Here is a 12,098-nt window from a genome sequence, read left to right on the forward strand (position 1 = left end):
ATAAACCAGACTGTCAGATGCTTTTACTATAAACACTGTGGTATATTGCCATCATATTACCACCATAAAAAAGTACCTGATCTTGATTACAATATTTACAGCTCTTACAAAGGCCTACTTCAACACCAAAATGTGTTGTACAAGATACAAATGGATTCCTTAGAAATCATTTTCTAAATCTAAATGCAAAAATCTGAAGAAAAACCAGGACGGGATGATCATAAGGTCTACATGATCACCGATGTTTAAAATTACTGAAGTGCTTAATAACCCCACGTCATACCTGTCAACAGAGGAAGAGTTAACATGCAACATACTATGCTTTGCTGCAGTGCCACTACATTAATTCTATAGAATTGTTATTAGATTTGACTGATGGCTGACTTGTGGAGCACTTGTGTTATATTTAACCGTCCACAAACTTTTTTAATGGAGCAATTTAATTAAACAGAATGCAGCCAGCCTGAAACAGGGCATATGAGAAATGGGTGCTTTCCACACTTTGATAAGTAGTGAGAAGGCAACAATACACAAGTTAAAAATCGCATTCTAGCTAAACATCCTCTAACAGAGAGATAATCTATCAATGTTTTACAAGTGCCTTTTAATTGCAAAAAATAATGCATGATGGGTTTATTCTTTGATTTAAAAACTAAGATCATTACACTACATCTGAGTATATTTCACTGTTTTTACATCTGTTGGATTTCTAAGTATTTTACAAATGCACAGTGGGGTGCATTCTCTCGTCAAGAGAATTTAAACTGAAGGCTCATTTTAAACAAGGTTGTCATTCTACACCTTCTTTTATGAAACCAACATGTTAAATATGCTGGGGATTAAGTCAATTAAACTATATTTAATAGAAGAATGCATAAAACATTTAATTATGAACATAACTTGGAAACAAACCAAGAAACGAGTTGTCAGGTTTACCTGAAGAGGCTGGCTCAGCAAAAGCCTTCTGATCAGTCTCACTTCTGTCTTCCACTGCTCCTGGGTTTCTGTATCCTGTGCATTTACCAGGAACGACTGCTTGGGAGAGACGTGAAAACTCTTTGCCGCGTAAACCACTCCATCATCTCCTATCTGGAAGACTGCTGGGTCACTGGTTTCATACCGAAGTAGTCCGTTTTTGCCACAGTCAACAAATCTCACTGGAAAAGAAGAAGGATTGTACATTGTGAATGCAAAGAGAAACATGATCTAGAAATGCAGGCAATTATTCACTGTGACACCATGATCTGTACTGCTTTCAGAATGTAATTTCGTAAATTAATGAAACAAGTATGGCTCAAAAGTGAAAGGAAGTGTTGAGATTCCCATTTAAGGAAAAGAAATTGATAAGTTGCCAATTTTTTAAAGAACTAGAGCATCAATGTTTAATCAAGATAAAATACTTATGTAATTAAAATCAAGAAGTATATCTTATTTTACAACACGTATTTATAAAGTATATGCATGCACATTTTTTACAAGCCTCAAACAGCTCGGGAAAGGAGAAACCAATGATAACTAATGAGGCTTGTTGCAGGAACTTGTTAGTGGCAGGCCCCTGTTTTTAGAAATACCGCAGCTGTATTAGAAGAGCATAAATAAATTTTATAAGAATGCACACCACAGTAATATGCTTCAGGTAAATCCAATTATTCAACTTCTGTAAAGTCTTGCATTAGAAATTCTGTAATGCAAACTATACACTGCATACATACACTTATAACATGGGGTCTACAAAAATACAAAAATCTACACTTTTGCATAATGCTGTTTAGAATTTTGAAGTTAAGCTTTGAGAAAAGGACCTTATAAGAATGCATATTAAGTATTAATACTTTTAACATCTAATACAGATTGATTACAGATTTTACGTCTATGAAATGACTGAGTAAACAGTCATTGTTTGATCTCTATAAGCAGGGAAAAAATAACACAAACATTTGATAATTTTCTAGTGAGCAAATGCCAACAGATGGCACGTCTTATTTCATCATAAGCACACTAAGTTTTAAAATCTTTTTGGAAATCGCATATAGCAATGACTTAATATTTAAATCAAAGGAACAGGCATATTAACTCCAATCGGAAAAGTAAAACAATATTTGGACTGTAACCTTTTTACTTTTCAGTGTTGAATTAAACTTATTTTTTACAGCTCACACACTGATGCAGCTCCATGCTCTAACCTTTAAAGCAAGTGTAAGTGAAGAGTTCCTCACTTTGATCCTTAGGGTTCCAAATCCAGCATGCTTTCTACATCTCCTTAAGTAATAAAAAACACTTCACCTGGGGGGAAGTGTTAAATTGACCCAATTAAAGTTTAAATGGACCAATTTATCCATCTCCACAGCCAGAAGCTTTCATACAATACAAAAAAGGTCTGGATTCAGGATCCCAAGGCCCAGAGCTGTGAACCCCTGCTCCAACCAAACAGATCCTCAAAACCAACATCCCACAGTTAAAATTAGATATTGATACATAAAATAAAACCAAAACTTGTGCTTCTCTAATTTTTACATACTTTTAAAGTCACATTCCACTCTCAAGTAAGATTTGCAATTGCTTCATACCCCTGGAATGGGCATGTCCCCCATCTACTCAGATGTTTCTCCCATGCAAAGGACTAAGTTGCTACTACAGAAGTATAAATGTAATCTGAAACATCACCTACGAGGAAAAATATTAACCTAGTTTTAAAAAAATAGAATATAATTTAGGGAAAAAGATGTAGTAGAACAACTAGGCTATTTAACTCACTAAAATTCGATATTGCAGCATATCTTTAAGGGGTATAACCTCCGAAAGGGCAGATGTCCGGAGCGAAGTACCTCAATGACACATTTTTGGCCCATTGCTCTTCCTGATCTAAAGTGATTTAATTTGTGTGCTAACTGTGCGAGAATGTAAATCTGTAGATAATTAAGTGAAGTGAAAGATTTTTATATAGATCATAGAAAGTCACAGATGTAGAAAAAAATAAAAATTGGGTATATAGAAAAAGGGGTGAAATAAAATTAAGTTACACAAGCCTTTTCAAGCAATAATTTAGAAAAGTATTCAATATACAAAAAGTTGTTGCCTTAGAAAGAGTTCAAAGAAAAGCAAACAAATTCTGCTCTGAGGGAATTGCCATACGCTGACTTGGGATGTGACCAAATAGTCAATATTAATATATACATATATGAATGCATTGATGCTTATAAAAAATAATAATTTATGATCATTTAAATAAGGAATGACAAACCCACAATGATGACTGACAAGGAGGTGGACATATGTCTTCCTACATCTATTACCTAGTAAATTACTGCATACAGCAAAGAGCAAGATATTTTCACAGAAGCAGTATGGAAAGTCTGAGAAAATAAGACCCCCAGCAGTAACCATATTACCCATTATGCAAAGCTTAAAACACTTTAAAGAAGCTAATTACTTCAAGAGAAGCGGACAAAGGCAGACAAGGTCTATAAGTTCCAGAACTGGTTCAGCTCCTTCCAATAATGAAAAATTTGATTTGCACAATGTTATTCATCTTTAAAAGCACAGACTACAGAAGAGGGCAATTATCTTCTGGAATGAATGCGAACTTCTTTGCTTATTATTATTTGGAACAATCTTGTTGCATAGTCCCTTAGTCCCTTACAGAGATCCACAAAAAGCCAGTTGTCCATATTGGTCACCAATGTTCACAGGGAGCATCAAATCCTCAATGCCAGTAGGAGCCCTTCCCATCATGTTGGGTACAATTTTCAAAGCAAACTGAACTAGCTGGTCACTGCACAATGCAGCAAAATGTAAGAAAGCAGAGGAAGTATTAAAAACAGGATAATGCTAATAAAGCAGCGTATTGGCTATTGCCAACAAATAAGAATTTTATAGAAAAAAATCCATTATTCTTAATAGATTCAAGCCAGAAGACAAAAGGCTTCCATGCTTCAAGGTTAAGAATGATCACCTACAGACCAACATACTAAATTAAACAGTTATTCCATGCATACCAATAAACACAAATCATATGAAGGATTAATCATTTAGTAACAAGGTAAAGAAACTGAATGTCAAGAGAACTCTTCTCATAGCATTCTTGGAGCAATGTTCATCCAGAGGGGAAAAAGGTCTTAAGTTTATACTGTAATTATTGATACACTATCAAATTATCAGTGGTCTCATTCCTGTGACAAATTTAAGGCTAAGTAACAAAATATATTAAGTAGTGTGAAAACGTTTACACTTAAATTCAAATGCATGAAAATGGCTATATAGTCAAATTATAGTAAAGCAAAATTATGGAATTAACAAAATATTTTCCTCCTGTATAGTTAGTGCTTTTATTTATGTAATGTGCAGATACACTAAGGTTTTCCAAAATGTTATTTGTATTACCCTTCCACAGATGTGTGTATATATACAGACAGAGGTAGTTAACTCATGAGCAAGATTTGAACTGTAGAATACCACCACTACTCATGGCCAAAATATTCAACCTGTTCACAAAATAGTTTTAATGTATTTAAACTAACGTGGCAAAGTGCATCTTCTGCAAAATATGGGTTAACACAAAAGCACTATTCTTTTATTCCTTCGTTTCTGTCACGGGTTTGTGTGCCCAAGCAATTCAACATTAATGGTTTTCTGGACCATCACCTTCCTCCAGTTTGGCAAAATGCATTGCCTGAAATTTTTAAATTTTATTCATAAAATTAGGAAAATGTTTAGAGTTGATTTGGTAACAATGCTTAAAGATAGTATGTTTTTGATTGTTAACAACACTGACAGCTCCTACATGTTTGTTCTACTTTCAATTGTCTTATTCGCTTTTGTACCCAAAAACCATGCTACATTAGACACGTCGTAATGGACGCAGAGATAAAGGTCTTTAGTTAGGACTGAAATGCCTATGCAGCACTACAGAATGGGAATACAGGCTGTCAGCAAAAACACAGATTTAACGCCTAGAGCAGAGCCAAAATTACCAACGATTCAATGATCACATTCACAACTAACCCCTGCTGCTTACAAATACAAAACCTTTCTAACCTCTCAAGTGCCCTTTGTCTGCTGTTATCACATGATGCCACCAATACAAATGGGCAAAACAGAAGGTTCTTAATTTCTGCCCAAGCTGAACATATCTACTAGAACATCTTACCTTCTGGTTTTAAGGACAGAAATCAGATCAATGCACTGGACCTAAAAGGCATGCTTGGACAGTTTTGAGTGTAGCTACACTGGTAGGAGTAGGGAGGGGAAGGACTGCTTATAAATCAAGACCTTTTTCTCACGGGCCGAAAAACATCTAAATGTAAATCATAAGCCCTCTTAATCAACAAATTGTTAAAAGAACAAAAAAAACTGCTCCAGTGAAATTCCAGTATCTCTAGGAGTTCTCTGATAGATCTTGGGAAATGCACCACCGCAATAAACGCTACAACAATGTTGGTCTTAACATTTTTATATTATTTCAAACTAGCAGCATATCTGCATAAAATACATGCCATAAAAGGAGTTTCTCCAGCCAGAATAGTGTGGGGAACCACCGGGTTTAAGTAAAATCAGAACAAAGTCTCCTCAAATTATGACTGACAATTGCTTCTAGTCATGACAAATTGAGTTTCTAGCTGGAATCTTTTTTGATTAATGAAGAACCTGCATAAAGGTTAAACATTCTAAAATTTTATATATGTATATCCTATCTCTAGAACTATTATCGAAAGGGCCTGAACTGAAAGTCAGTGAATGGTGATTAGACACATGATTAAGGCAAAAACATCCCTATACAGTTGAGTGACTATGCAGAGTACATCAAGATAAATTATGATGTAGAAAAATTTCCTCAAATCTTTTTTAAGCTTTATTTCATTTAGCAAAGTTTTTACATTGTGCAAAAAATGTTTCCTAGCTTAAGAGGGCTTCAAGATAATGATCAAACTTGTCAGTAACAGGAAGTAGATGTCAGAACATGCAAAGCACTGAAAGGACACCATTGTGGACAGCACATTTCGCTGACATTGCCCGAGTTCTTCCATCAATGTCTAAAGTACTAGGCTCAAGTCCGACGTACTGAAAAACCGATCTGCATAAATGTAGAATTTTCTCTGCATTTAAATACTAAAAACTGTATTAATACATGTATTTTTATGCACTTTAACATTTTTAGGTGTCCTTATATCCTAAACTAGAGGTTTGTAATGTAATCTTTATCCAGACCAATAACATGCCAGCTTTAAGACAACTGAATTTATAATGAGATTTATTCTCACACCAAGCTTTTTGTAGCTGTAGATCAGGGAGCTGAAGAGAAATGGTTGTTATTTCATCTACTTATCATGGCTAATCTGACAGTTGATTTAAAAATGGTTACTCAAAGGACATAAAAATTCAAGACTTTTTACAGCTGCTGCGCAGATCCTCACTAATGAAACTTTATATTCTGGAAGACATCATTCTCCATGTGGCAAAATGTTACATTGCACATACTACCCACAGTAAAAATGGCACCATATATAATGGTTTCCTTCACTGCAAGGAGACATTTTTTTAGCTTGTCTGAAAATTCATTTTTAAATTTAATCCCTAGACATCCTTCCATTATCAAAGCAGCTTATTCCATGTAAGGGTTACAGCAACCAAGAACCTATCCTGGAAGCTCAAAGTAGAGGTGTATGAAATGCGAATCCATTGCAGGGCATGGATATTCAACCTACAGACCCAGCATGCCTTTGGGAGGCTGGTGGAAAACAGTGCACCCAAAGAAATCCCAAGCAAATACAGGGAGAACATGTAAACTCCCATACTGAAAGCGCCTCAGGCCAGAATGAAACCCAGGACACTAGGGCTTTGAGGCAGAACTGTTCTGACAACATCAATTCATTTTCTTTCATATCCATATTATCCACAAAAGGCATAGCAATAGAAATCTGATACATTAACTCTGTGTGTGATTTCATTTGCATATATAAATGCTTTAATATAATCGATACTTTATGGAATGCACTGTTGTAAAATCTCTGGCATTAGATGCGTGAAACAGTATGTAAATTGTTTACCATGAGAACAGGGAGTCTGGGACCGGAGCTCCATTTAAATCAACAAGTATCATTTCTTGAAGGCATTTACCAAGGCACCTCAACAGCAAGTACAACAGCAGTACTTAAATATTCACTTTAACTTAGATGTGACAATACTTCAAATGTTATAGGGAGATGAGGGCTGCTTCTATAGAATCCTAGCTGTAGTAACAAGTGAAAAATAAGCCCCCTGATCAAATTAATTCTAAAAATACCAAATCCTGAAAAGCTGTCCTGCCAGTCAAATAATGCACCTGATGCAAGCCATCCTCAAATGGCATTCATTCTCATTATAAAGCTAGCTGCTATTACAGATGCAGCCATTCAAAATGCGCGGGCGATACCGCATTATTTTCCGGTACGCTGTACGCAGTCTACCGCAAGCTACCGGTAAATACCGCGAGTTACCGGTAAATACCGCTAGCAAAATAATAGTATCCGGAATTTCCGCAAGGTGGAGCTAATAAAGCTCAACCTCTCATGTTTGAGCTGTAGCCATCAAAGTCTTTAACGAAGATATTAATAATAGTATTAATAATAAATGACCTTGGACAAGCTGTAAACTCAAAGTATTGCCCTGGTCCACATTCTTTTTTTCATTGACCGTCTTTGTAAAAGTAACGCCACAGCATTTCGCAATCACGCATTTTTTTCCAATCATGCAAAGTACAGTGATTCACCATGCCTTTCACATGCTCATAAAAGAGATTGATTTAGGGACATAAACATATTACCGTATGCAAACTGTACTGTATACAGTATGTATATGTATATTTAATGTCTTAACTGTGCCCGTTTAAGTATTGAATATTCATATCTAATTTTACCACTGAAGGGAAATCTTAGTAGCTGAGCATAAAAACAATAGGAGCATACTGCAACGCGTGTGAAGGCCATAAACGATATTAATTTTGGAACATAAACATACAGTATATGGCTGGTCTCGGTACTTTAAAGAAAACATACACGAAACATGGTTTCATTATGACCAGAATCTTGAGATATTTTTAACTTGATTTACAGTATTTGAGAGGTATGTCTTAACACCGATACTACAGTGCTTAAGTACTACTCACGTATATGTTTCTAGGTTTATATTATGCATTTCATACGGTCAAATTACTTTTGAGCAACTAATAAGAAGCGCGAAACGGTATGCGTTTTACTTTCGTTTCGTGCTGGGACCCGTGGATTGATTAGAGATATCAAGTACATACAAGTCATTTTTTAAATGTTGTAGTTCGTCTTGAAAAAATGTTACGAGTACATCATCTATCAACAATTACACAGGTTCTGTTTCCATATTGCGGATTTTGGTTACGTAATATTATTTTCTAGATTTCACGTTGTGAATATATGATTTGGGCAAACAGAGCCGCAAAGAAGTACATTATGGGTTGTTGTTTTTTTTTGCAGTTTTATCTAGAACAAGCGATGCTTAAACCTTTGTCTGATTCTTGTGAAACTATCCACACGACAGTTACAGTACCTAGGAGTTGACTTCAGTGATGTCACTGATGGGATGTTTCTAAAAATCCATCCTCTGTAAAACGTCTTCTCTAGTTGTCCTGCATATGTATTCGCTAATGAAGCTGTGTGTTCTGAGCCTGGATCTCTACATTTCTGTATGAACCACCTTAGAGGGCTAAAGACAGCTTGTGTTTAAATTGAGTGTAAGGCAATTTATGCTTCTAAAGTCATGGTCAGCATTTTTGTACTGTGCTGTAAACTTGTTCTGTGCCTAGTCACATTATTTTATAGCGTTTTCATAGCGTTATCAAATCTGGTGGCGCTGTGTTAGTTTCCTGACTCCCATGTCACATGGTCTGTGATTGTAACCTGTAATGCCGGTTTAATTCGTCACAGCCAGCACTCCGGTTGTAAAGTAGAAGCAGGCGAGATTTCCAGCGAAAAACACCTCCCCCTTCTTCAGGTGTGAGGGTCTTCTGCTCAGAATGAAACGCTAAAATGTAATGTAGGCTCTGAATGGGTTCTGACTTGCTTTAACAAAATATGTTTACAAATCCTTTCACCTGGCATTTTCGTAGTTAGAAATTATGGAACGCTCTGTTAAAAGCAAGGGAGTTTTTATGTCCGTTGCAGTTCTTTTGCAACATGAATATAATTATATCGTTATTAATTTCTTGAGATACGCGATTCCATATTATATTCCCTTTTAATCAAATTCTAAAAGTATGCTTGTTGACTCCGGTATCGCGTTAGTTAAAGACTTCGATGCTTAAAATGTTTAGGAGAAATGGAATACTGGTGTGTATGTTTTCTTTAAAGTACCGAGACCAGCCATATACTGTATGTTTAAGTTCCAAAATTAATATCGTTTATGGACTTCACACGCGTTGCAGTATGCTCCTATTCTTTTTATGCTCAGGCACTAAGTAAAAGGAGATGCTTCATATTGCTTGACTAATTTTAAAAACTAAGTTAGAAATGCAGACGCTCCCTCGGTGCGCTGCTCTGGTGCGCCGGCTCTTACACAGTGCCTGTCTGCCGTAAGCGTTACAATATACATACCCAACACTGCTTGTACCCATCTGTCATGCAAATAAAACACCTTGAATTGAATTGAATTGAGGGGAGAGGGGGGAATACTAAAGGCAATACTGGCTCAATACCCTCGATGGGCTTTGACGTGCTAATGCGTTGGTTTAACAGTCCGGGTGTGGCAGGCTTCCAATGTCAACTCGACTCGATTGGAAGACAATGAACGTATTTTGTGATATTTAGAAATATAAATTTGTTTGGTGCGAGTGAGGTTTTATTTAATCTCTGACCAAGGGAAACGTTTCATTTTTTCAAAGAAATGTTTGTTAAAAAATAAAGTCATAGTTCTATGGGATTCAATCACAGACCATGTGACAAGGGAGTCAGGAAACTACTCTAACACACAGCGCCACCGGATTTAATAACGCAATAAAAACGCTATAAAATAATGTGACTAGGCACAGAAAAAGTTTACAGCACAGTACAATAATAAATGCTGACCATGACTTTAGAAGCATAAATTACCTTACACTCAATTTAAACACAAGCTGTCTTTCTGTATGAACCTCTAAGCTGGTTCATACAGAAAATGTAGAAATGCATTAGCCTGATTATGATTAAAAAACACATAATTAAACACGCGTTTGCGATTTAAATCAGAACACGATTTAAATCAATATAAATGTTTATATTGTAACGCATACTGTCCAGCCTCCATTTCTCTATAAAAATTTACTCTGTTGCACACACACACACAATAGAAGGAGGAACCGCTGTCAGAAGGGAAGATATGTTCAAAATATCGCAAATATCGTTCATGTTGCGATATTTTGAAATATAAAAGTCAATTTATTGTCCATAATATCGCTATTCTATTTTTTCGAAGAAATGTTTGTTAAAAGAAAAGTCCGGCACCAGCTGGATTCGATCACACAACCTCCCAGTTGCTAGTCACGCACCTAGACCAGTCGGCTAGAAGACAGCTCGCATGAACAGGCAGGCGAAAAAGCCCTACACAGCCCTGTCGCAGCACACGAATACCGTTATTAAATTCTTTAGATACGCGATTCCATATTATATTCCCTTTTAATCAAATTCTAAAAGTATGCTTGTTGACTCCGGTATCATGTTAGTTAAAGACTTCAAAGCTTAAAATGTTTAGGGAGAAATGGAATACTGGTGTGTATTTTTTTCTTTAAAGTACCAAGACCAGCTACAGTATATACTGTATGTTTATGTTCCAAAATTAATATCGTTTATGGCCTTCACACGCGTTACAGTATGCTCCTATTCTTTTTATGCTCAGCTACTAAGATTTCCCTTCAGTGGTAAAATTCAATATCTACAACGGGCACAGCAAAGACGTTTTTACTGTAAGTCTTTCTACGACAGACCAACGGACCACGAGTGCCCCTGTCGGTCAACCAATCACGTACTGCGGTGCCACGCGTCATCTTGCGTCATACTGAGCGACGTCACCTGCGGTACGTGTCTGTGACGCGCACTTTGAATGGCTGCATCTGTAAGTACCAAGATGACAGTCTTAGCATCACCTGAGCTAAAAAACAGGAAATGTTCAAGGCATGTTTCCATGTTATTTTTGAGAAACTGTTTACAATCTGCTCTGTTTGACGTCAATAGAATAAGTATACCTCTATTTGCTGCTGGCTAGAAGTACACAGCCACTGGTTTGGGGTTTAAAACACTATCTTCCAGGCTGTCCTCTTCCATTACACCAACCTATCATGGATCAATTCTGTTTAACAAGGTTGCTTTCAGGAATTAGTCATGCATTCTCATGTATTTCCACCATTCTATAGAAGACAAGATGGACTGCATCCCCTGGTGAAAAAGCTGTACCTTAAACCCAATGACCACCCTGCCCCAATGTTAAACCATACATACACATGCAGACTAAAACCTATGATCAGTTCCATTTGTATTCCAAGTTCCAAATGTTGTTACTTTACAAATGTCATTGTACCAATGCAAAACTGGCACTAATACCTCTCAGTATGGACATTGCCTGATATGGGTGGAGCAGTGGCTCTGTGGCTCAGGATCTGCACCTGTGGCTGGAAGGTTTCCGGTTCGTATCCTGCAGCCGGCAGAGGAATCCTACTCCGTTGGGCCCCTGAGCGAGGCCCTTAATCCCAACTGCTCCAGGGGCGCAGTATAAATGGCTGACCCTGCGCTCTGACCCCCAGCTTCTCTCCCTGTCTGTGTCTCTTATGGAGAGCAAGTTGGGGTATGTGAAAAGAAACCTAATACAAGAAACTGTATATGGCCAATTAAATGATCGTATCTTATGTAGGTATTAATAAAATTATCTGCCAGTCAAAAATGTACCATAGAAATGTCTGCTTTAGTAGACATGGAATATGAAATTGTATTGTGAAAGATGAGCAACACCTTCAGGGGTGGGAATTTCACCATTAAAGAAAGTGAAATGTGGTTACGTTCATAAAAATGGGATTAAAAAAAGAAATTCAAAACATGTCCAGTAGTGTCATACAAACTACGTGTAAGCTA

At 36.7% G+C, this 12,098-nt stretch overlaps 1 protein-coding gene across 1 annotated transcript in view; it reads right to left on the reverse strand.

The window, feature by feature from the left end:
* The window catches only part of cdh2 (cadherin 2, type 1, N-cadherin (neuronal)), a 77,294-nt gene that overhangs the window by 27,058 nt on the left and 38,138 nt on the right, over positions 1 to 12,098 (reverse strand). Inside the window, exon 3 of the mRNA XM_088919646.1 lies at positions 937 to 1,157. Coding sequence (XP_088775772.1) covers positions 937 to 1,157 — 221 coding nt within the window. The remainder of the gene's footprint in view (positions 1 to 936; positions 1,158 to 12,098) is intronic.

The sequence above is a fragment of the Atractosteus spatula genome, chromosome 6 (assembly GCF_055471065.1).
Source record: "Atractosteus spatula isolate fAtrSpa1 chromosome 6, fAtrSpa1.hap1, whole genome shotgun sequence".
Classification (NCBI taxonomy): domain Eukaryota; kingdom Metazoa; phylum Chordata; class Actinopteri; order Semionotiformes; family Lepisosteidae; genus Atractosteus; species Atractosteus spatula.